This window comes from Rhineura floridana, chromosome 6 (assembly GCF_030035675.1).
Source record: "Rhineura floridana isolate rRhiFlo1 chromosome 6, rRhiFlo1.hap2, whole genome shotgun sequence".
Lineage (NCBI taxonomy): Eukaryota > Metazoa > Chordata > Lepidosauria > Squamata > Rhineuridae > Rhineura > Rhineura floridana.
This window is the reverse complement of record NC_084485.1, coordinates 127,800,715-127,827,262: the sequence shown is the minus strand read 5'-3', so window position 1 is coordinate 127,827,262 and position 26,548 is coordinate 127,800,715. Positions and strand designations below refer to the sequence as shown.

General features: G+C 40.1%; 1 protein-coding gene across 6 annotated transcripts in view; it reads right to left on the bottom strand.

Annotated features, from left to right (window-relative positions):
• Positions 1–3,409: 3,409 nt before the first annotated feature.
• SLC35A3 (solute carrier family 35 member A3) overlaps positions 3,410–26,548 on the bottom strand; it is a 35,670-nt gene continuing 12,531 nt past the window's right edge. For 4 of the 6 annotated variants that reach the window (XM_061633810.1, XM_061633808.1, XM_061633805.1 and 1 more), the window contains 7 exons: positions 23,835–24,039; positions 19,761–19,915; positions 19,539–19,661; positions 16,610–16,781; positions 11,218–11,336; positions 8,124–8,257; positions 3,410–4,088 (listed from right to left, as the gene is read on the bottom strand). In XM_061633810.1, the coding sequence (XP_061489794.1) occupies positions 3,998–4,088; positions 8,124–8,257; positions 11,218–11,336; positions 16,610–16,781; positions 19,539–19,661; positions 19,761–19,915; positions 23,835–24,021 (981 nt within the window). In that variant the 5' untranslated portion in view covers positions 24,022–24,039 and the 3' untranslated portion in view covers positions 3,410–3,997. Of the gene's footprint in view, positions 4,089–8,123; positions 8,258–11,217; positions 11,337–16,609; positions 16,782–19,538; positions 19,662–19,760; positions 19,916–23,834; positions 24,040–25,399; positions 25,879–26,548 lie in introns of those variants that run through there. The other 2 variants (XM_061633806.1, XM_061633809.1) reach the window with 2 other exon arrangements.

Sequence of the window (26,548 nt, the reverse complement as noted above, 5' to 3'; positions counted from 1 at the left end):
GATGTACTCTCGGAACCTCTTGCCGTCATCTTTGAGAAATCATGGAGAACGGGAGAGGTGCCGGAGGATTGGAGACGGGCAAACGTCATCCTGCTCTTTAAAAAGGGTAAAAAGGAAGATCCGGGGAATTACAGGCTGGTCAGTCTGACTTCAATACCGGGAAAGATATTAGAACGGACAATAAAAGAGTCCATTGGCAACTATCTAGATGACAATGCTGTGATTAGAAGGAGCCAGCATGGGTTTATCAAGAATAAATTCTGTCAAACAAATCTCATCTCTTTTTTTGATCGGGTCACTAGCTTAGTAGATGGTGGAAATGCTGTAGATGTCATCTATCTAGATTTCAGCAAGGCGTTTGACAAAGTCCCCCATGACCTTTTGATTAGCAAACTAGTCAAATGCGGACTACATGGAAATACTGTCAGGTGGATTCACAACTGGTTGGAAAACCGTACTCGAAGAGTGGTCGTTGGTGGCTCTGCTTCGACTGGAAGGAGGTCTCGAGTGGAGTGCCACAGGGTTCTGTCCTGGGGCCGATACTCTTCAACATTTTTATCAATGACTTAGATGATGGAGTGGAGGGAAGCCTTATGAAGTTTGTGGATGATACAAAACTGGGAGGGATAGCTAACACAATGGAAGACAGGAATAAAATCCAAAGGGACCTGGATAGATTAGAAAATTGGGCTGAAATTAATAAAATGACATTCAATAAAGACAAATGCAGCATTCTGCATTTAGGCTACAAAAACAAAATGCATGGGTACAGGATGGGAAATACCCGGCTTAGCAGTAGTGCGTGTGAGAAGGACCTTGGAATTGTAGTGGATCGCAAGTTGAACATGACCCAGCAGTGATGCTGCGGCAAAAAAGGCAAATGCGGTTTTGGGCTGCATAAACAGAGCTATAGTTTCCACGTCGAGGGAAGTAATAGTCCCACTATATTCTGCATTAGTCAGGCCTCATCTGGAATACTGCGTTCAGTTCTGGGCGCCTCATTTTAAGAAAGATATAGACAAGTTGGAGCGGGTTCAGAGGAGGGCGACGAGGATGATAGCCGGTATGGAGAACAAGTCTTATGAGGAAAGGTTGAAGGAACTTGGCATGTTCAGTCTGGTGAAGAGAAGGCTGAGGGGTGACATGATTGCACTCTTTAAGTACCTGAAGGGCTGTCACATAGAGGAGGGTACAGATTTGTTCACTGCTGCCCCAGAGGGTAGGACTAGGTCTAATTGTTTTAAGTTGCAGGAGCGTAGATTCAGATTGGACATTAGAAGGAACTTCTTGACAGTAAGGGCAGTTCGGCAATGGAACCGACTGCCTAGGGAGGTGGTGGGATCCCCTTCGCTGGATGTCTTCAAGCAGAGGCTGGACAGCTATCTGCAGGAGATGCTCTAGCTGTGGACTTCCTGCTGTGAGCAGGGGGTGGGACTCGATGGCCTACAAGGCCCCTTCCAATTCTATGATTCATAGTTCCACCCATACTGCCTGCTGGGTCATCACAACACAATACACTCAGGGAGAAGTTTCAGTTAGGTCAATATCACAATTTGAGAAATTTCCCAGTTTTCCTTCTTCTTGTAACATTAAAACAGTAATGATTTATAAATGATGAACAAGAGGAAATAGTACACCAATTAATTGTCATATTCTCAAAATGATGTAGCATTTTCCATTCAATACTGGCGGTCAAGTTACTACCACTATTTTGGAAAATACTTTAAAGCTCCTTTGTTGACTTCATATACTAATACCGATGTTTGGAATATAAATTACCATTATCTTTAACCATTATCAATGGAATGCTGCAGGCAAGCAATCATTACTATTTTGTTTGTAAATTAATTCTTCACTATTTAAAAAACTAGCTGTAACATTGCTCACTAACTCAGCTCTTTTATGAAAAGGCTCAGCTGCTTTATTAGTATAGTCATTGAGGCTACAATCCTATACACACTTACCTGGGAGAAAGTTCAACTGAATTTTATGAAGCTTACACCTGAGCATATATGCATAGGATTATGCTCTGAAATATTTTAATACAATAATTTTGGAGCTCATTCATACTGCAATTAGTTTAACTCATAGCTTCCCATGACGAACTGACAGCATTGTAACTGTGAGAGTCACAGAAGTGCTCTAGACTCCCAGCACCATCATCAAAACATGTTTTTGTAGGTTCCAAGATGGGGCACTTAGGAGAAGAGGAAAAGAACCACAGTTGTTAAACAGGTGTGTGTGTGTGTGTGTAGTATAGACATTCCCTTATTTTAATATGTTATTGTAAGTAGTTCAACAACAGATCTGCTCACAATATTAAGCTGGACCATGCATTACAACAAGGGTTCTATAACATGTTGCGCAGCTGTTCCAGGGACATACTTGTGTGGAGAACCACAGTATGCCAATGGACCCAGCCACAACTGCTCAGTGGCAATTCCTGTACGTGACACTTCTCCATGCAAATACATGGAAACAGACAAGATACTGTACATCACATCAAACCCTTCCATAGCATCAGAACTGGCAAATTGTCTTAAGTTCTTTTTGTATTTTTTGAAGTTTTGGTTTTGAATCCTCCAAAATACAATGGGTGTGATCCCTATTGGTGTAACTTCAGCCACACATTCACAAAAGGAGCACAATATGACTAATGGAGCCCTTCTCCTTCACTGGCAATTACCTGAAATGGGAGCCCATTCAACCCCCTCTTTAACCTGAGTCCTAACTGAGTCCTGGCTCAGAAGAATTTACTTCATGTTCAGCAAGGAGGATTCCATTGGGCTGCATAGCAATCCCTACACTTGTTCCAGGAGAAATCATGCCCTGTTTATTGCACAATAACATTCTTAATTTCCTGGTTAATACAATTACCATGTATTCTTCACAATGGAATTTCAAGACTGGACAGAACCACTCTTTGTTACATAATTCTTACAAGTTTTTTTTTAAAAGCTCTATAATACAGTATATTCACATCATCACCCTGGTTCCAAAAGGAACTGTAATATCTTTAAACACTTCCATGACTAATGTTAAAAATACAGTTTTAAAATATTTTCAAATTAAAATTTTAAGCAATGAAATGTATGGTATTACACATTTTTTTTTACATTTCAAGAAAAGGAACGGTCCTTTGAACAAATATGTTCACATTTGATGTCACTGTATCATAGCTTTTTGCCAAATGTGAGAGCAAATACCAGGCACTGTAGCTGTGTCACTTCCATTTGTTTTAACACACCTTTGCTCAGACTCTCATTTAAATCAATGTTAATGGTAGAGCAACACTGATTGTGAGCTGATCACTATATATACATTGATTGAATCCACAAATGATAAAGGATTAAATTCTCCATCTCTTGGAATCAAGAAGTTTCTCATTATTGTAAGAAATATAGATATGTTGTCCAACACCAATTTCTGTTTATTAATTCAGCTTTCTATGTGAAATATTAAAAATCTTGAAATGAGAATGATTCCATCATATTTTGCAGAGGCTTAAATAGGAATACCATATCAGAAACATAATGGTTGAACTAGGTCTTATTTCAGTTTGATTTGATAATTCTAGATATACAGCAAGTTAAAAAACATACTAAGATGACATAGTCAATTTGCAAAAACAGATACGATTCAACAAATGTTGTCATGCGCTCTTGCAAGAAGAGTGCATAGGGCATTTCTGCAGTTTTCAGAAACAGTAAATTTTCTGATTTAATCTCAGAGTTCAAGCAGGAAGCATTTGTAATTGTAGGTATTAGAAGCTTCATGTTCCCTTCAAGTTTTGTTGTAGGACTTCCTTCTTTTCCAGAGGTACATATTGTTTGCTGTCTTTAATCCTTTTGTCTCCCATAAACCATTATTTAATGTACTGTCATTCTTCAGATACCATGTAAAGTCTTTCTTTTCAGCACTTGATGGTCCTCCATATAGTTATTTTGAGGACCTTAATGTACAGTCTTGGCAAAACAGGCTGGGATGGAAGGGTCTGCTATGCTTTAATAGGATTTCCTGCAGGCTTTGGATCATAACCATACAGGAATGTAGCAGCTATTACAAGAACGGCTCCAAGAAAAAAAACACTGAAAGTGAAAAAGAATAAAAACTTAGAATATATACATTTTGCTTATTCATAGCCTGGCTATCATTTACTTCGAGACATTTGTTTTAGGACCAGAATGTTCGTTAGTTTTGTCCCATTTACCCATTCATCTTAAAAGCACAGCTTAAGTTGTCCTGATTTAGGCATGTAAAAAAATAACAGGACACCTACAGAGGTCTGCAAAGGAACTGGAACAATAATGAAGTGATTTATTTATTTATTGTATTTGTATACTGCCCCATAGCGGATGCTCTCTGGACGGTTTACAGTAACAAAAACATTAAAAACAAATATACAAATTTAAAACACATCTTTTAAAAACAATTTAAAAAAATTAAAACAATTTAATTTTTTTTTAAAAAAAAAACCCTTATTAAAAGATGTGATAATCAAGAGGCACTTTTGCATGACAACATCACAGAACTTCTCATCTTGTGAATGGTTATTGTTAAAGTCCCAATCAAGTCATGACTTTTTGAGAGAGAGAACTGGACAAAAAAATATTTTTTTTGCCTTGGCACTTCAATAGGCATGGAAGACACCAGCTCAGGCCGAGGAATCCAATGAGCATGATTTGCAGGGTTCAAATCTGCAGAAATAGTGGACCTGACTTTCAAAATTTAGGCAGCCTGTACTTGCCCTGAGATGTTTCTATTGGAATTGAACATTTTCTGTCGTTTCTGATTGAATGCTGTTTTTGATATTTGCAACATACATAAAATATGCAAATAAGTGACAGAAAGATACAAATCGCATTTACGATTATGCCACCCTGGGCTCCTACTGGGAGAAAGGGCGAGATATACATTTTTTAATTTTTTAAAATTGTTTTTGTGTTTTAAAATTTGTATATTTGTTTTTAATGTTTTTAATCGCTGTAAACTGCCCAGAGAGCTTCGGCTATGGGGCGGTATATAAATGTAATAAATAAATAAATACATATAAATAAAATAATAAATAAATTAAATAAAAATAAATAAATGTATGTCCAGTATAGGAACATGAGAAACTCTTACAGCGAAGCAGTCTATTGGTCTAGCTCAATATTGTCTACACTCACTGGCAGCAACTTTCTAGGGTTTCAGAAAGGAGTTTTTCCCATTCCTACCTGAAAATGTTAGGGATTGCACCAGAGACCCTTTGCATGAAAAGCATGTACTCTATCACTGAGCTACAACCCTTTCAAAAGTGCATGTGTTTCAAACAAGAGAAACAATTGCCAGGTGCACAATCAATAGTGTCCTCCTTGTTCCCTGGCTCCCATTCTAAAGGAGATGTTAAAAGTTTTATTCATTCTACCAGATGCTGTGCTATATGTTAATCAATTCTGTTATTGCCTGAAGGCTGTGTTAGAACACATAAAAATGCAGTTGAGCAGCCAAAAAGTTTAGGCCCAAAGCCATTCTTCATTTATCACAAGTAGGATCAATTAACATTGTGTGCTTGTATACATAACACAGCAATTTTGTTACCATAGCTGTCTAACTATTATCTACACACAAATCCTGAACTGCCAGCATACAAGCAGATGAAGGGCTTCCTCAGAGTGGATTTAATTGATTCAGGGCTTGAAAAATCTTCAGTCCTCAGAGGTTTGCACACATAAATACACTATGCTCAGCCTTATTCACGTTAAATTATGTCAAACTGAGCTTCTCACAACTAATGAACAGAATTAGCACAGCTTATCACTGGAAAAGAATCAGGAAAAGAAATGGATGGTCTATGCAACCTTGAGAAGATTGGTGGGTAACAAGGGATTCCAGCTCCTTCAATAAAGGCCCCATCTACATCAATATTTGTTAACCCTATTGGGTGAGACTTTGGGGGACTTAAATGGGTCCCTATTAAACTTTCTGGAAGTTACCTAATCTCCACTAATATTTAGCTGTTTTGTTTTAGCTAAGCTAGATTTGGTTTTGACTTACAACTTCCAAGCAAATACTCAGATCTGAGTATATACTATTTCAGGCCCCAGGTTGCCCAGCATTAGTCCAACCACATAAAAGGTTTTGCAATAGATGGCGAGTGTTAGTTTCAAAAACACATACTGCATGATTACTATACCAGAAAATGATCAGAGCAAACAAAAGCCAACTCTCAGCTTGAAGTTTTGCACTCTGGCATCCTGAATTTAAACATTTTCCTTATCTGGGTTGATGTGTGAGCTATTAAAAAACTAGCTTCTGGTTGAAATGTAATTTTAGTTGCTTTCTTCTAAATCTTCCTGATAGCACATCAGCTTTAAAGATTAACAAAAAACAGAAACTGCAGTTTTACAGACGATTTTTTGAGGAAACGAGATAGAGATATTTTAAAGGTCTTATAGTTGCAATCCTATTTGCTTAGAATTAAGTTCCACTATGTCCAACAGGGCTTACTTCCTAGCAAGTGTATTTCAGACTGCAGCCTGAAAAATGAAGTTTTAGGGAGACAATTTCATAATATGGATTTGTGTAAAGATATACCATCTATTTCAAGGTTAAAAAACGTGAAGGAATCACTAAATAAAACATTTGATTTCATATTAATACAGACGTAGTCTAAAAATCTCATAATTTTGTTTGCTTGCCTAAAATGTGAGAAACCATGAACATGGTTCTTTGTGTATGATGCTGTTAAAGGAAATGATTATCCTAGTCCAGATGTTAGAAATATTTTCTGGGAGGTGATAAGCATTGCCCATTTACCATTGGGCTGCATCGCAAGGTTTACAAACATATTCATATTCTCTCTCTCTCTCTCTCTCTCTCTCTCACACACACACACACACACACACACACTCACACACACACCCTATGAGAATACATCTTCCTTTTCTTCCCATCAGAATCATCAGCATGGCTATGAGTTGTTCACACAAAATCAGAAAAGAAAGCTATTGAGGAAACTGGGAGAAGGAGAAGGAAGCCATTTTGCTCCTCTTTTGCCTTCTTAGACAAGAGACCCTGCTCCACCTTCAGATGCTCTTATCACCGAAGATTGATGAAGCAAGAGTCTACTTGGACAATCCACCCTGAAATGTTATGAGGTCTTATAGAGGAATGCAGCCCAGAGCTGCTAAAGGACACTTGTCTGCTGCTATACTTCTTCAGGAGTTTATGTCTTGATTGTTAAAAACAACCACCTTGACTGATGAGGTCTGCAGAGGTAGTGTTGGGCTAGATAAAAAAAAAAAGCTTGGGCAAAATTAACAGGCCTTGAGGAAATTTTCAATAGCCTGGATGAGAGAATTGGTTTTGGCCCACAAGACAGATGCTCCCCCATTCATGATCTGTCAAGAGTTTAAAGTGAGGGCCAAAATAAGCATTACTTTAATTGCATAGGTAACAAATATGCTTGGGTTTTTGTTTTTTAAAACCAATACCAAGCTGCAGGAGCAATTTTCACTGGGATCACAACATGGAGGGAAATGGAAATCCAGCTACTCCCTTCCCAGGCATAATTCTGATGAAATCCCCTTTGTATAGCAATTAGCATTTGAGAAAAAAGCTCTCATTGGCACCAAAGAGAGCTTTTTTCTAATATTTTTGAGGGGTGATTTTCATTAGGAGTATGGCTGAGGAGTGAAGGGTTAAACCTCCTAATGCTGCAGGATGTGGTCCTAATGAAAATCAGAACCCCGCCAGATTAGTATTAATTGCTTTTAAAAAAATATCACCAGGCCATGCAAAAACTACACAATTTAAGAAACATCTAGCTTGGCACTAAGAACAATGTGCAAGGTATAATAAAAGATAAATTAGTGCAACAGAAGTGTAAGAGAGGAGTCGGACAGAAAGCAGAGTAAGAAAAGAAACAGTGTTTTGAAACAGTGACATGGGCTACCATAAATGGTAGTTTTGATTCCTACTAGAAATCTGTATTTTGTAATCAACATAAAGACATCAAATTGCTACAATAAGAGACAAATGCTATATCAAATATTTAGATTGCAAACTCACCTAAATATTTAAATTTAATTACAATTTATATTCAACACAAATTTCACATTATTTACATTACCTACTCTTACCTTGTAGGGACAAAATCTTGTAGCCAGAAGTACGAGATTAACGTTGAAAGTATAATAGACAAAGATGTTGCAAATCCTTTTAAAATGTTGTCTGCATATTTTATAACAGCTGCTATAACAAGGCCCCCAAGCGCCTAGCAAAACATTAAAAAGTAGGGTGTCACCATATTAACAAACCTTAATTAATTATATGTATTTTAAGGACTTTTAATCATCTGCCTTACATATATTTTGCATTCCGGGGGGGGGGGGGAATCCTGAAGGAAAAAAGTATACTTTGTTGTTAACTGATGTACACACGCTAGTGAAGACCTTTTTATTTCAGCAGGCATTTTAAGTAATTTCTGATTTTATAATTAGTTTTTAACTGATTTTATCTCTATTTTATCTTAGGTTCTGCTTTTCACAGGCATTTAATGGTTGAGCACGGTGAGAACAGGATGCTGGACTAAATGGACTACTGGTATGATCCAGAAGGCACTTCTTATGTTCTTATTTAATTTGTTAAGTTTACTATACACCACTTAGAGAAAACTGTAATTAAACAATATATAAATTGTCAAATTAACATTATATAAATTGTCAAATTTTAAAAAATCTTAGAAGAGGTATTCCCTACTATGCAAGAGAAAGGAGAATGCTTTTTCCAGGACTATAGCTACCACTCATAAGTATTACATTAAATATATTTTAGTTTTTTTAAAAAATCTGGACACCTTTGCAATTGATCAAAACATTTTTAAAAATCAATGAATCTAACTTTTAAGAACTTTCCAGCAGGGTTTTTGTCTAGAGCAGTAGTTCCCAAACCTTTCCCCACACAATTGCTGATGGTCTTGGTGGACCACTTAATTATTTTCTCCCCACTAGGGGGCTGTATCCTATAGTTCGATAATTACTGTATTCTCTGGGATCCCCTTTCTTTGGAATTGGAATATATATTGAACGCTTCCAGTCTGTGGGCCATTGTTTAGTTTTCCATATTTCTTGATAAATTTTAGTCAAAATTTGGACAGATTCAGTCTCAGTAGTTTGTAGCAACTCTATTGGTATACCATCTGTTCCTGGTGATTTGTTTCTTCCAAGTATTTTAAGAGCAGCTTTTACCTCACATTCAAACATTTCTGGTTCTTCATCATATGGTTCCTCCGTGAATGAATCTGTCATCCTGGCATCTCTTTTATAGAGTTCTTCAGTGTATTGCTTCCATCTTAATTTCATCTCGGTCAGTCAGTGTGTTCCCCTGTTGATTATTCAACTTTCCTAGTCGTGGTTTAAATTTCCCTTTAATTTCTCTAATCTTTTGCAATAGGGCTCTTGTTCTTCCCTTTTTGTTGTCCTCTTCTATTTCTATACAATAACTATTGTAATAGTTCTTTGTCCCTATGTACTAGTCACTGTATTGTTGCATTCAGGATTCTGACCGTGTTTCTATCTCCCTTTGTTTTTGCTTTCCTTCTCTCCCTAACCATTTTAAGAGTTTCTTCAGTCATCCATTGGGGTCTTTCTCTCTTTTTAACAAGAGGTATTGTCTTTTTGCATTCTTCCCTGATAATGTCTCTGACTTCACTCCATAGTAATGGAGAAAGAACTCCATTACCCAGAACTCTTCTGGTTCTCTGTCACGTAAGTTTAAAGCCTCAAATCTGTTCCTTATTTGATCTTTATATTCTCCTGGGATATTATTTAAATTGTATTTTGGCATGATTGTTTTGTTGTTCTTCTTTAGCTTTACTCCGATTTTCGATACAACCAGTTCATGATCTGTACTGCAGTCTGCTCATGGTCTTGTTTTCACACAAAGTATGGAACTTCTCCATCTTCTGTTACCAATTATATAATCAATTTGATTCCTATATTGACCATTTGTTGATGTCCACGTGTACAGTCGTCTTTTTTGTTGTCAAAAAATGTGTTTGCAAGAAACAAATTATTGGCTTCACAGAATTCAGTAAGTCTCCTGCTTCATTTCTGTCTCCTATGCCCCATTTCCCCACAATTCCTCGTTCTTCTCTGTTCCCTACTTTTGCATTCCAGTCCCCCATGATTATCATCACATCTTGTTTTGGTGTGTGATCAATTTCTTCCTGTACTTCTGCGTAAAATCTCTCCAATTCCTCTTCTTCTGTGTTTGCCGTTGGAGCATAAACTTGGATGATGGTTATGTTAATAGGTTTACTTTTTAGTCTCATTGATATCACTCGCTCAGACCTTGCGTTGTAGCTCTTAATTGCTTTTGCTACATCACTTCTCACTATTAAAGCAACCCTGTTTCTTCTTGATTTCTCATTTCCTGCATAAAATATTTTGTAGTTGCCTGATTGAAAATGTCCCATTCCCGTCCATTTTAATTCACTCACGCCAAGTATTATAATGTTGATACGTTCCATTTCTTGCTTGACAATTTCTAACTTTCCCTGGTTCATGCTTCTCACATTCCATGTTCCTACTGTGTGCATCGCACAACTCTGGACTCTCCTTTTGCACCTGTGCGCATCAGCCTCTGGGCTTCCTTTCGGCTTTGACCCAACTGTGTCGTTAGTCACAGCACTACTCATACTTGTCCTTTGTTCTTCCCCAGTAGCTCCATGAGTGCCTTCTGACCTGGGGATCTCGTCTTCCAGCACTATCTCATGTTGCATTTTGGATAATCTGTTCATAGGGTTTTTGTGGTAAGAGGTATTCAGAGGTGGTTTACCATTGCCTTCCTCTGAGTTTGGATGCATCTTAGTCTGGTGTCTCAGTTTTGACCTTTCCGCCTTGGGTGCCTCTTGGTCTAGATTCCTGACGTCATTGCTCTCAGCTTCTTCAACACTCTCAAACCCCCTCACCATGCTAAGGTGTGCATCCTAAACGGGGCATTTTAATATATTATTAAAATTAATTCAATTTAGTAAAAATAATCTGCCCAATTAATTGGGGGAGGTTTTTTTTAAAGAAGTCAAAATATGTTTAACTAGTAATTGAACTGATTAAACCTAATTGGTCCTTGTTAATCGAAGCAATGGTAGTTCTGAGAAAACTGACATGTTTATTCTGTGGGAGAATAAGCCCTGTTGATTTTTATGTAAAAATGTAACTTTGGATGCATTACCTGCAGAACTATGACTATCCAGGTGAGCTTGTTATAACCTTGAAAAAATCCATTCTTTGATACAAGTTCTCCATCATAAATGTACACGCCCATCAAGCCAAATATGCTACCAAAAAATCCTGAAAGGCAAGATAGATTTTGAATCACAGTGAAATAGGTAACAAAAAGAAGAAACTCCCTTAATGCAGATGCATGTAGAAACACAAGCTGGTAGTCTCTTGTATCAATTACCATAATGTGCTCTATGTGAGATCCTGGAAAATGTCCCAGTAGTTGCAAATGGTACAGAGTGTGGCCCATTTACTGACAGGAGCTGGTTTTAGGTACAAAATAAACCTGTTGGCCCACCAGTTGAAGGACTTTGTTATGATATTTTAACCCTTATTAACAACATACATACAGAATATCTGACAACAGGAATGTCTTCTCCCTTAGATTTGAAAACCTATTGGTTCAAGCAAGCTTTTAATGTGAAACTGTTGCTTTTAGGAGTTTGCCTTTTAAAAGGCAATTTTCCTCTAAAGCTGCTTTCTTTTAGTCTTACATTTTTGAATTTTTCTTATTTGCAAATTCTTTTATTGATGTTTTATAAGCTGATTTGGAAGTAATTTGTTACAGCAAAGTGGTGCACAAGTTCTTATCTATTATCCACTTTGGAAGCCTTTGTGAAGAAAGTTGGCATATACGTTTTTAAATAAATAAATAGAATAAAAATATTAACCTCCCCATTTTTTAAATATCTGGAGGTCTCATTTCAGGTTCCTTTTCTTCATGAAGTAAAAATGTGGGAGCCTGGCTGGGTGAAGCATTTGCTCTGGAAGCACAACAGCTTGAAATCTACTTCCCTGGAAGGTCTGTCAGGCCACCTCACTATTAGTGTTTAGGTGCAGAGTAAAAATATTTGTTTTCCTGTGTTTTTTTTTAAATGCTGTTATATTTTACTATTATTAGAGTTTTGAACATTGTCTTAAGTGCTTTTGAAAGAAAGGCAATTAGCAAAATTAACAAATTAATGAGAATGATTGATCTGCTAACATGAGGCCTTTTAGTACAATTGTATAGCTATTTCAAATCTCACCTATGAACTGGAGAGAAGCTTTTCTACAGGTTCATAATATATCTATACCAAAATGTACATGCAATAATGCCTTTTTTGCTTTAAAATGTTTTAACAAAATTAATTCATCCATTTGCTTACCACACATTTCCTATCGTGAAGGAAAACTTATTTAAATCAAAGTATTCATAAAGAAAATGTTTGTGGAACACATGATGTGTCAGGCTTAGGTGGGCAACACAGCCAGTTCCAGACAAGACCGTTAGGAGTTAAAGACACAGTGAAGCCGGTAATTGACAGCACTTGGCAGAAATGCCCAAGGTCAGGCTGCAGCTGTAACTGATAAGTGAAGCAGCAATAAAAAGGCTTCAATGAGCACACAGAGGTGTGGGGGTAATAGGAATGTGTTAGAGTTGGTTGGAGAGAGAGAGCGCGCGAAGGAGCACGGTGTGACAAACCTATTGAAACAAGTAAAGTTTATCTTCCTGAACGTCTTGGCTGGTGGTCTATTATTTCATCCTGCAGCAGGCATAACTAAGCATGCTAAAACGCTACTGGACTTCTGGTTCTGCTGGTCCATTGAAGCTGTACACTCTACAAAGGGTTATGGGCCCAGTTCCAAACCAGTAACACCCAGTTAAAACCAGTGAGCAAGCTTGTGCTACACCGGACAACCGAAGGAAGCTGAGCTGGTGAGCTATGGGAGAGCGGCAAAGCAGAGATAGAGAACCGTGTTGCCTGGAAACCAAAGTGATAAGAGGTCTGCAAGAATGACTGGAGTAACTTTGGCTGGCATTCCACTGGAACGTCTCTCTGAACGAAATTACTCATGCTGGCGGCTGCGGATGCAAGCCTATCTAAACAGAGAAGAATTATGGCAGGTAATTGACCAACAACCCCCCTCCCACCACCTGCTGAATGGCTACGCTTGGATGAAAGAGCGAAGTCACTAATTATCTTGGCTGTTGGAGACTCGCAACTACTGCTTCTAAGAGGTAAAGAGACTGCTAAAGAAATGTGGACTGCTTTAAGAGCATATTATGTTCAAGAAACAGCTAGCAGTAGAATAAGTCTTGCGAGAAAACTATACAGAATGCAGCTAACTGACGAAGTAACTATGTCAGAACACTTAATGAACATTACAAGCCTGTTTGTAGAATTACAAGAAAGGGGAGTGGAACACTCTGAAACGCAGCAGATCTATATCACTCTTTCAACACTTAATGACTCTTGGAATCCTGTTATCAGCGCACTTGAAGCGATGCCCGATTCTGGACTTTCGTTTCGATATGTTGCAGACAAACTAAAGCAAGAGTGGGAGAGAAGAAAAGAAACAAAACAAAGGCAAGAGGGACGGAACGAAAGGAGTGAAAGAAAAGAAAAGACTGAGATAAAGGCTTTTGGGACTAAAGCTTGTTACAACTGCGGCTCCTTGCATCATTTAAGGCGGGACTGTGACTTACTGAGAAGGAGGAGGGATGGAAGAAAACCCTCACACGTGCAGTTGGTGAGTGCAAAGACAAAGAATGAAAAAGACTTTGTTAACAGAGAAAATAGTTTGTAGGTCCTGGACTCAGGTTCCACCCATTCACTGATAAAAGATAAAAGTCTATTTAAAACAATGGTGCCAGCTAATGAAGACGTGAGTTTAGCTGATGGCACTAAACAACAGGTGATGGGTAAGGGTACAGTACAGTTATGTGCTTTACAAACATTAATGACAAATGTTTTATTTGTGCCTAATTTAACTAACAACATTCTGTCAGTTTCAAAACTATTGCAAATGAATTATAGTGTGTTATTTAGTAACAAGAAATGTGAAATAATGAAAAGGGGAAAGGTGTGCCTAAAAGGATATTGTAAGGAAGGCATGTTCTATGTAAATGTAAACCCTGCAGTACAAGCCTCACTAGTAACGCATAAGAAAACACATGATAAATGTATCCATGAATGGCACCGAAGGCTGGGGCATGTAAATTATGAGACTGTGAAAAAGGCAGAGCAATTCAGTGCTGATGTACAACTAAAAGACTGCAAGCAATACATGCAGTGTGAAGTATGTCAGCAGACAAAGGCCACTGTAGCTCCAATTAACAAAGTAGCTGAAAGAAATACAGATAAGCCTTATCAGACAATACATGTTGATTTAGCGGGACCATTTCCCAAAACAAAAGGTGGTGCTAAATATTTTCTCGTGATTGTTGACGATTTTTCAAGATTTTGTCATGTAAAGTTATTGAAAACAAAAGATGAGGCTGCAGAGCAATTAAAACATTTTCTAAACAGAGTAGAAGTGCAGCATGGTACACAGGTGCAACAGATTAGATCTGACCAGGGCGGGGAGTTCACAGGAAAGTCCCTGGAAGAATATTTTGAAAAGAAAGGAATAAATCATGCTGTAACCGCCCCGTTTTCTCCACATCAGAACGGGACAGCAGAAAGGAAAAACAAAACATTGCAGGATGCAATGAGAGCAATGTTAAAGGATTCAGGCCTTGATCAATCTTTCTGGGGAGAAAGTTTAATATATGCTGCTTATATTCAAAACAGAGTACTGCACAGAACTATTGCCATGTCACCATATGAACTGTTGTACAAAAGAAAGCCCAGACTACTACACATACTGAGATTTGGTTCCCCATGCTGGGTGCATGTTCGCAAGGGAAAGAGAAAGGGAAAATTGGCTCCCAGAGCGAAAAAGAGATATGTGTTGAGGTTTCAACATGTGAATTACCGCGTGTGGGTTCCACAGGATGGTAGTGTAACACTCAGCAGGAGTGTTAGAACACAAGAACAAGACTCAGAGAACCACAAAACATATGTAAATCTAGATTGCAGTGACACAAATGGCATAAATGCAACAGAGCCTGCTCAACAAATAAAACAGGAAAGGGAAGAAACAAAACAGGAGATAGAGACAAGCAGCTCTGATTCCAGTAGCAGTGCATCAAGCACAGACATAGATACAGAACAGGAACAAGAAACAGAAACATTAAGGAGGTCAACAAGACAAAACAAAGGGAAACCTCCAGAACGTTTCCAAGTATCAGCCATACAGGGTGAGACGAACAAAGAGGAAAACAAACAGTGCAAAGTAATAACAGACAGTGATACTCTGTTCATAAATAGCATAAGAGAACGAATGGCAAAGTATGCTCAAGAAGGTGACAGTGACTGTGCATATATGTGTTAAATGTGTAAAGAATGTAGAAAAGTGAAAAATGCCTGAAGACTGTACAAAGTAAAAACCAAATGTATGTAACAAAGGAAATGTATAATTGTACTGTGAAAAAATGTAAAATTGTAACTTGAAACGTCTGTCTGGAAGGTGGGGGCTGTCAGGCTTAGGTGGGCAACACAGCCAGTTCCAGACAAGACCGTTAGGAGTTAAAGACACAGTGAAGCCGGTAATTGACAGCACTTGGCAGAAATGCCCAAGGTCAGGCTGCAGCTGTAACTGATAAGTGAAGCAGCAATAAAAAGGCTTCAATGAGCACACAGAGGTGTGGGGGTAATAGGAATGTGTTATAGTTGGTTGGAGAGAGAGAGAGCGCGAAGGAGCGCGAAGGAGCACGGTGTGACAAACCTATTGAAACAAGTAAAGTTTATCTTCCTGAACGTCTTGGCTGGTGGTCTATTATTTCATCCTGCAGCAGGCATAACTAAGCATGCTAAAACGCTACTGGACTTCTGGTTCTGCTGGTCCATTGAAGCTGTACACTCTACATGATGTTCCCAGCTTATTTGTAAAATAAAGAAGTATAGGATATATAACTGCTACATCACGGTTAGTACAGTTTAAATTGGAAATATGAAGCCAAATTTAATCAAGTTCTAGTGTTAACACGTAAGCCAGAATCCAAGGAGTTATGTTGTGCCCAAGAGTTTGGACACTTCAAAAGGGATGTTTGATTTTTTAATCTTTGAACAGAGAACTTCAACCCCCACCATGACAAATGACAAACCCCTTTAAAATCCCCTCAGTTTCAAAAGAGGTTTGTAATATGGTATAGAGAGGGCTGCTATTAAAACAAAAGCAAGCCAAATATACCCCTCCTCCACATGGAAGTAGTTGCACTGCACGTTGGATCTTAGCCAGTCTTCATCACCCATTAGATGCTATCACAAATCAAACAAGGTGACTGAGACATTAAGTGAAAACAAATGCATGGTGAACAGGATGCATCTCTCAGAGTTCCTGTTAGCAAAGTTAATGGCAAATCTGGCAAATGCTTCTGTAACAATTTGATTACACATAGCAAGTTGAGGTACTCCAATTGGATTTTGATGGAGATCTGAATCTCTTTTCTGTGTTTCTCTCTAAACAAGACTTACCTAGCTGAATGTTCCTAATCCATACTGATTGTTTTGTTTCTTTCAAAATCTTTTCAAAATACACTCCGGCAAATCCACTTGAAAAGCAGGCTATAAGTACTGCTATCAGGCCCACAAACTGTGATCTTGCTGAAAGTTCTTTAGTTGCTGCTGCTTGTGAATCTGATGGCCACTAAAAGAGACAAGCAAAATAAATGTGTGTATTAAAAATGGTACACAAGTCTTGCCAAATAACAGTGATTAAAATGCAAACATTTGTGATTTGCTTCTTGCTGACAAGAAGTGAAACAATGCAATGAAATATTGAAAACAATTCCCATCCAGCTGTCATTTAGGTCCAGTTCACACAATGTTTTTACCCATCAGCAGCTACTGATGGGTATAGGAACATAAAAGTCTGCTGGATCAGGCCAATGGCCCATCTAGTCCAGCATCTGGTTCTCATAGTGGCCGACCAGATGTCCATGGGATACCCACAAGCAGGACCCTGAAAACAAAGAGGATTCTCCCCTCCTGCAGTTTCCAGCAACTGGTATGTGGAAACATACTGCCTCTGCCTATTGAGGCAGAGCATAGCCATCATGGCTAGTAGCCTCTGACAATCTTTTTCTCCATTAATTTGTCTAATCCTGTTATAAATCTATCCAAGATGGTGACCATCACTGCCTCTTGTGGGAGTGAATTCCATAGTTTAACTATGCGCTGTGTGAAGTACTACTATTTTTTGTCTGTCCTAAATCTTCCAGTATCCCGCTTCATTGGATGTCCATGAGTTCTGGTGTTGAGGGAGGGAAAAAGCTTTTCTCTATCCACTTTCTCCATGCCATGCATAATTTAATACATTTCTATGATGCCACCTCTGACTTGCCTTTTCTCTAAACTAAAAAGCCCCAAATGCTGCAACCTTTCCTCACGGGGAATTGATCTATCCCCTTGATCATTTTGGTGTTCAAGTTTGCAGTGAATCAAACTGCAATGACAACAGAAAACCAACTGGGTTTTAAAAAAGCCCCTTCAAAAATTAGATGTAAAAAAACAATTTAACTCAAGTTTATTCCCACCACTTTGTTTTGGTGACTTTTTTATTTGTTGCTCTAAATGTGTCAGTCTGCCCAGATGTTCATGCAAAAGCCAATCAATAGGACTCACTCACACATACGTGTGCATGTCATAGCAGTACAAGGTTGCAAACCTTGTGGATTGATACCTGAACTTGTATGATTTACTTCTGAGGAAACATGCACAGGATTGGGTTGCATTATCTGCAATCGTAAGCACACAGTGAGTCCTCTTTTCAAGTAAACATAAACAGTATTAGGCTGTAGGCACTTTTAACATCTAGTCCTTAACCCAGTCTTTTGAGTTTTGTGTCCAGTCCTGAGAATCTGTTTTCACAGTACAACACACATGCATACACACGCACAATTCGTAACTTTCATAGATGTAAGCACATTTGTTCTTTTAAGATGGAATGCCCTCCCAGACGAGATACGCCTGGCGCCTTCTCTGTTATCTTTTCGGCGCCAGGTAAAAACTTACCTTTTCGCCCAGGCTTTTTAAATTTTGTAAATTTTTAAATATTTTAATTTAACATTTTAAACTTAATATGATCTTAATTTAAATCTCAATGGCAATTTTATTAATGTTTTATAATTGTACTATATATATATATTTTTTCCACACTTGCTCATATTTTAATTGTGATTTTATTTGTTGTACACCGCCCTGAGAGCTTTCTGCTATAGGGCGGTCTAGAAATGTAATTAAATAAATAAATAAATAAAGATAGCAATATTAAGCTGCATAGTGCACATTGTGCTTTGTGAGTAGAGAGTCTTGATCCAGTTAATCAGGCCACTACTCTATTCTCTCTTTAGCTGCTTCATATATTGTGAACAAGATATAGCATTGTTATTGCAGAACAGATCAAACAATATATCCCTTTTAACTTTTTAAAAAATAAAATGTATTGTTTTACAAACTTTTTCTTCATTTTGACTATCAAACAATCCCACTAACATAAACACATTACTAACTTCACAGCTTACTTTTTTTTAAAAAAGGTGGGGGGAGGAAAAAATCCTACTCAGTGGTTCTTCAGCTGGATCAGTACCATGGGAGAGAAGCAGTCCTATCTGATCTTCAACAAGGTCTAAAAAATTCTGTAAAATGTCATGGAACTGGGGGGTTTCTCAGATTTATTTCTTTTATTAAATACTATCTGTTCACTATCTGATCCAACAGGTCCCACAACCATTGTTCAATATTGGGAGTGTTGAAGAATTATGATTTGGGGCCAACAGCCCTAAAGAACTAGGCACAATTATTTGGGTGCATGCCCCATATCTTGGGAACATATCCCAGAACAGCATGCATAATTTGAAAATGTGAACTATATTTAGGATAGTATTTAATCTGTTGTTTCCTTCCAAAAGAAAGATTATTAAACAAATGCCCGCAAGAAATGTGAATGTCTCATCCGCAGTGCTTTGCAGTATCACCACTTGTTATCGCTGTTCAATTAGTCAGAAGTCCAGTGCACCCTTAAAGTATACTTGATGAACAAACCACAAGTAGAAATCAAGAAAGGTATACTGTTGGATGAAGGAGCCGACTGCAATTATATTTGTGGTTCTATTTCTTTATTCCTCTTTGGGCCTTCAGTATCCAGTTGTGGATGCAACAAAACATCCCCTCCCTCTCCTTTCACCGTATCCTCCCCAAATCTGCTCCAGTGGGTTGGGGGAAAACCCAAAACAGATTTAGGGAGTGCACACGTAGAGAAGAAGGAGGGGAAGTTCTGTTGAGCAACCAAAAGTCCTTGTGCTAGGTGAACTACTTTGTTGGATACTACCCCATGTATCCATCAGTAAAACATAATAAAATCTTGACTTTTAATATTCAGGAGTATGTTTATATTAATATTTACCTGTACAAATGCAACTCCAGCCATCAAAATCACTAATGAAAGCCATTGATACACACCTAATTTCTTACTGAGCATGGACACAGAAAATAATGCAGTGGTAAGAATTTTCAACTGGTAAGTGACCTGAAAAGACAAAATCAAGACGACTAAAATAACTCATTATTTGTCCGCACAATTTAAAAAACAACGAACAAGCACCACATAATCAAAAGCATACAGTACCTGGTAAGTTGCTGCATCTAGATTTGACAAGGCAACATACAGTAAGTTATTCTGCAGTGTGTAAATACCAGAAGGAATAGCAAGCTTAAGTGTCTCCATAGGCTTATTAAGGATTTCATCATGTAACACTCTGTTCAGAGTTCGTACATTGCACTCTGCAAAAAGAGATAATTTTTTGTAAGTTTAAAAAAGGATAGATTACAGCATGGCTTATTAATTTTAAGCAACTTTTTGCTAAGAACTTTTTAAGGCTTTTGTTTTAATCATGTCATTTCTAAGTCAAAATTAGAATGTTGTTAGTGTTAAAAATTAGTGTTGTCAATGTCCATCCAAAGCAGCTGGTTTTCTGTGACATCTCTCTACTGCATAACTATACAAAGCTGTGATAATGTAAAGGTTTGTGCCAATTAAGATACAGGCATACCCTGCTTAACACCGCTTCACTTAACGTCGCCTCGCTATAACGTACATGCTCCATTCGTCCCCATACCCTGCTTAACGTTTGCACGCTTCGCAATAACGTGTACTTTATTGGCATGATGCCGCTGCCATCTAGTGGTGATTGTGTGCAGTACAAGTGAAGACAATTGCTTCACTTAAAGTTTATTTTCGCTTAAAGTATACTCTCCGGTCCCATTGCGAACGTTAAAGCGGGGTATGCCTGTACAGCATTATCTAGTTCTTTCTGCTGAAGACATAAGACTATGTACTAACTCGTCTCTTCAGCAGTAGGAACTTTGGCAACAAAATCAAGACAACACGCTGGCTGTTTCTCTCCCGTTACCACATGCGCCTTCTTTGGATCCCAACTTATTGATGTTTCTGTGTCCAAAATACAATATTGTATAACTTCTAACAGCAAACTCAAGTGGTGCAGCAAAAAATGGACCACCATGAAACAAGAGGAAAATTATAATCATGCTCAGGGGAACCTGAAGTTTAAAGGGCAAACTCCCCCCTAAAACAGCCCAATGAGGTCTGGGCATGCTCAGAGCCATGGAATATAATTTATTTATTTATATATTATTATTTATTAAATTTATATCCCACTGTTCCTCCCAGAAGCAGCCCAGGGCAGCAAACAAAAACACTAAAAGCACTTTAAAACATATTAAAATAAAACATCTTTAAAAACATATTAAAATAAAATTCCAGCACAGATGCAGCCATGGATAAGGTCTCTACTTAAAAGGCTTGTTCAAAGAGGAAGTTCTTCAACAGGCACCAAAAAGATAAGAGATATGGTGCCTGTCTAATATTTTAGGGAACGGAATTCCAAAGGTTCAGTGCCAAAACACTAAAGGTCTGTTTCCTAGGTTGTGCATAACAAACCTCCTGATAAGATGGTATCTGCAGGAGGCCCTCGCCTACAGAGTGCAGTGATCAACTGGGTATATAAGGGATAAGATCTGCATTTATACACAACGGGAAGCTCTGTTCCTTCCACAGGCTATCCCAGTGCAGAAACAGCCGCAACTGTCTTCCCAGCTGAAGCTGGTAAAAGGCACTCCTAGTCACTAAGGTCATCTGGGCCTCTAGCGACAAAGATGGATCCAGGAGTACCCCCCCAGACTACGAACCTGCTCTTTCAGAGGGAGTACGACCCCATCCAAACCAGGCAATTGACCAATTATCCAAACTCAGAAACCACCAACCCATAGCACTTCTGTCTTGTTAGGATTGACTCAGTTTATTGGCCCTCATCCAGCCCACTAACGAGTACAGGCACCAGTCCAGGGCTTGCATGGCCTCTCCCAATTCAGATGTTACAGAGAAAGAGAGCTGGGTATCATCAGACTACTGCTGACATCTTGCCCCAAATCTCCTGACGACCGGGAGCTTCAACATCTATATGAAGCTCCTAAGGGCTTCATGTAGATGTTAAACAGCATGGGGGACAAGTTGGTACCCTGCGGCACCCCACAGCACAACTGCCAGGGGCCTGAAAGACAATCGCCCAATGCTATTATCTGAAAATGACCCTGGAGATAGGATCGGAACCACTGTAAAGCAGTGCCTCCAATACCCATCTCACCACATTGGCTCAGAAAGAAACCATGGTCAATGGTATCAAAAGCTGCTGACAGATCAAGAAAGAACGACAGGGGCGCACTCCCCCTGTCCTTCTCCCAATAAAGGTCATCTATCAGGGCAACCAAGGCTGATTCAGTCCCATAACCAAGCCTAAACCCATATTGGAACTGGTCAAGATAATCTCTTTCATCCAAGCATACTTGCAATTGCTGTGCCACAACCCTCTGAATCACCTTCCCTAAGAAGGAAGTATTTGTGACCGGGCGGGAATCATCACAAACCAATGGGTCCAGGGTGGGCTTTTTCAGGAGTGGTCGAATCACCGCCTCTTTCAGGGTGGCTGGGACCACTCCCTCTCACAAAGACATGTTGACCACACCCTGGATCCACTTGGTCATACCTCCTCGGCAAGGTTTAATAAGCCAAGAAGGACAAGGGTTGAGAGGACACATTGTTGGATGCATTGTCACAAGCACCTTGTCAACGTCATCAAACCGCATCAACTGAAAATTATCCCAAGAAGTTGCAGCAGACGGTGCATTGGGCACCTCATTGGGGACTACAGTCAATGTAGATGGGGCATCAAGACTGTTATAGAGGCAAGCAACTTTACCCTCAAAGTGCCTTGCAAACAATTCACAGGGGGCTTCCGAAGGGTCTAAAACTCCATTTCCTTGAGTTGATGTTAACAGACCCCTGACAATACTAAAACGCTCCACTGGATGGCTACTTGAGGATGCGATGGAGGCAGAGAAGTGGGCCTTCTTCACCGCCCTTACCGCCACACAGTAGGCAATTATGATGTTTTATTCATGCCCGATCAGCCTCACAGCAGGTCTTTTGCCACTTGTACTCTAGCCGTCGTGCAGCCTGTTTCATTGCCTTTAATTCACTGCTGTACCAAGATGCAAACTTGTCTCCACAATGCCGGAAAAGATGCTCAAGGACAACCATGTTAAGAGCCTGACGTATCTCGTTGGTCCACAGCATAACAACTGCTTCAACAGGGTCACCTGCTCTATCTACTGCAAACTCCCCCAGGGCATTCAGAAATTCATTGGATTCCATTAGTCTCTGTGTGCGGATCATCTTAATCTGTCCACCACCCCTGCAGGGAAGGACTGAAGCCGTAAGTCTAAACTTCTCCAGGAAGCGGTCTAACCACAACAATGAGGGGGATGTCACCCATCTCCAGACCACCCTTTCCTCCATCTAGAGTAAACCCAAATCAAGAGTGTGCTCTACCCTGTGTTAGACCAGTGACAATTTGTGACAGTCCCATGGTTGTCATGGAGGCCATGAACTCCCAAACCGGAACACTAGAGGCAGCTTCAGCACGGATATTGAAATCACCCAGGACTATTGTTCTGGGCTCCTCCAATACCACAGCCGAGACAGCCTCCGCCAGCTCGGTCAGAGAGCTGCTGGGCAGCAGGGTAGACAATACACCAGCAGCAATCCTAGTTTACTGTCTCCCTGGCCTGACACCAGGTACAGGCCCACACAACCAGCTCCAAGACAGAGTGGTTTCTTAGTGACAGAGATGGAAGTTCTGTAGATCACAGCAACCCTTCCCACCAAGTATCCAGGTGGGCAAAGCTGGGTCAGGTCATCTCCTCCCAGCTTACCCACCTAGGTCTCGGTAATGCACACCAAATTGGCACCCTCATCCGTGCATGAGTGCGGTCTTATTATATACCAATCTGGTGTTAAACAACAACACACACAGGCCAGTGGGCATAGCAGATGAGCAACTAGGAACCCATCCAAGGGAGGAGTGGGAGCGAGGAACAAGCTGTAGATAATATTGGCCTCATCTTTCATGATAGCCCATAGTTGGGGGAGATGGTATCAGGTGGAGGGAGGAAAGGTGAAATTTTCTTGTTTAAGGTAATGACTAGCTTGAACACTGAACAGGAACGCTTCATTTAGTAGGGAGGATACAACACAACATTTTCTTGCAGGTCCCATCCTGTACTAACAAAATATTAAATGGTTCCTGATAAGATTTAAAAAAAAAACAAAAAACCAGACACCTACTGCTGTCTTTGTAAACCAACAAAATGCAGGCCATGATCTTTAAAAGCTCAGCAATAACCACTGCAGTTGAAGATAAATAACGAGGTCCTTCTTCTTTCAGTGTCCGAGAATAACGCATAGTCAAAACCAAACTAGTTGTCTGGAAGACCAATATCCCTAAGGAAAGGTATTTTAAGTTGGTTGACATTGCTTGACTATCACTTTCCTGGAAAAAAAAAAAAGGAAAACACACATTAAATGTAAAACAGGGATAACTGTGTTGAAGCTTTTTAGCAAGTTTTCACTATAGAAAGAAACCTCTGCAAACAAGGAGCAATGAACCAAAGCAGTTTAAATGAAAACACTTATCACAGGCAGAAAAAATGGTCTGTAGTGACAGTGCTGAACCAATGCAATGGAACAATAACTTGTTTCTGGTTTCTTTGGTTGCCTGCTGTTTTAAGAGCTATTACTCTATTAGTTGTATTGCGTTCAGCTGCCTAATCAATTACCCAATTAAAACTTTAAGCATCTCACAGCAGGAAGCATTTTGAAGACAGTTAAGAAAAGGCTTTCTTTCCACTATAAGGAAAATGAAAATGGACTGCCTTCAAGTCGATTGAGACTTATGGCGACCCTATGAATAGGGTTTTCATGGTAAGCGGTATGGCAGTGACTGTCCCAAGGTCACCCAGTGAGCTTCATGGCTGTGTGGGGATTTGAACCCTGGTCTCCCAGGTCATAGTCCAACACTCTAACCACTACGCCACACACTGACAACCAAAAATTAGTATCTACAGTTAGAAAAATCCAGCATCCCATGTTACTAGAGAGGGGAGCACAGGTTATGTTTATTGCACAAATTAACGAGATGGGTGACATTTATTTATATACTAACTTTCCGCTTACTAGAGTACTGCTCAGTGTAGCTAACAACATTCAAAATACAATAAAACAATCAGAAGCCAAAACACAGGGGCAGCATATCAGATAATTAAAAGTGTCAGCTTAAAATACCAACACTAACAGAAAGCCTGCCTGAACAAAATAGTCTTTACCTCATGGTGGAAGTTAAAATGAAAGGGGGCCAAATTAACATCCAGGGGAGAGTTCTGCAACTAGGGAACGTATAGAAAAGGGCATAAGGCTTAGAAGAATCACTGAATAGGAAGGGATAAATCAGGGATAAGGAACCTCTGGCCCTCAAGTTGTTGTTTGATTAGAGCTCCCATCATCCTTCACTACTGGCTATTCTGGCTGGGTTGATGGGAGTTGTAGTAAAACATCTGGAGGGCCACAGGTTCTCCTGGCTTCCCTAGGAACCTATGAAGCTGCCTTGTCAGATTACTGGTCCATCAGAGTCAGTAATATTATACTGCCAATGGTTCTCCAAAGTCTGTGGCAGAGGTCTTTCCAAGCTCTGCTGCTGTCAGCTCTACACCGCATCAGCAGTGCCGGTGGGGGGCTGGAAATTCCTGGGTGGTTGGCAGGGAAGCAAAGTCCTTAGCCGGCAGTCTGGTCATAAATCTGCCAGGTCTAGGAGGAGGGGAGCTGATAAGGGCCAGGCTTGTCCGAAGCGTACTTGCCGAGTCAGGAGTCCAGAAGTGAGGTCAGTAGAGGTCCGGGATCAAGTGCCAAGGGGTCAGTCCGAAAGAGGGTGCCAGGAAACTAGGAACACACAAGCCACGCCTGACGTTGCAGTCAGCAACAAGCTGCAGCCAAGGTGTGCCTTATAAAGAGCAGGGTTGACAGCAGGTGTGAGTCCTCAGCGTTTGGGCCTTAAGGAGACAGGCCTGCCTCTCTTCTGCCTGACCTTCTGCTGTCTACGTTCTGCAGGTGAGGGGGGAGTATCCTGTTCACTGTCTGTGTCTGGCTGCAGGGACTCTGCTGTATCTGGGGTGCTCTGCAGCTGAGGGGGAGAAGGAGCTGGATTCTCAGGAGGCTCCTCCATGTCTCCTTCTGAGTCTGCTGCTCCTGGGTCTGCTGCTGTTACTCCCGAGTCGTCCTCATCTGAGGAGTCCTCTGATGGGGCCATGACAGCTGCCAAGTTTGAACATGAGACATTCTGCATGCAAAACATACACTCTTATCATTGAGCTATGGCACCTCACCTAAGCATTTTAAGGATACAGGGCTTACGGCCCCACAGTTTAGCAGAGTACAGGTTTGAAGCTGTAAAGCAACCTGTTTCAAATCGCAACATTTTCTATACAGTAGGGCCCCGCTTATAGCGGGTTAGGGACCAGACCACCGCCATAAAGCGAAAAGCGCCGTAAAGCGGAACATCAATCAGCTGTAGTGCGGGAGCTCCTCCCACAACAGCTGATCGATCGCCTTTCTCGTATGGCTGTTTGCTGCCGCCTCCTCATTTAAGCACTCGCCAGCCCTCCCAAGCCTCCCTTGCTTCCCCCCCCACTCACACCCCCCTGCCTGTTCGTTCGCATGCTGTTCTCCGCTGCCTTCCTCGCATGCCAGTTTGCCGCCTCCTCCTCGTTTAAACACTTGCCAGCCCTCCCAAGCCTCCCTCGCTTTCCCCCCACCACTCACACCCCCCTGCCTGTTCGTTCGCACGCTGTTCCTTCCTTTAACTACAACTCCCATCAGCCGAACTGTGGGAGGAACGCTCTGATGACGCGCTTAGAGCGTCGGGCACCATCAATTGCGTCTTTGCGGTATGACTGGAAATCACCGCAAAAATGGAACAAGCGCTGCAAATATGGGACAGGGTTACAATT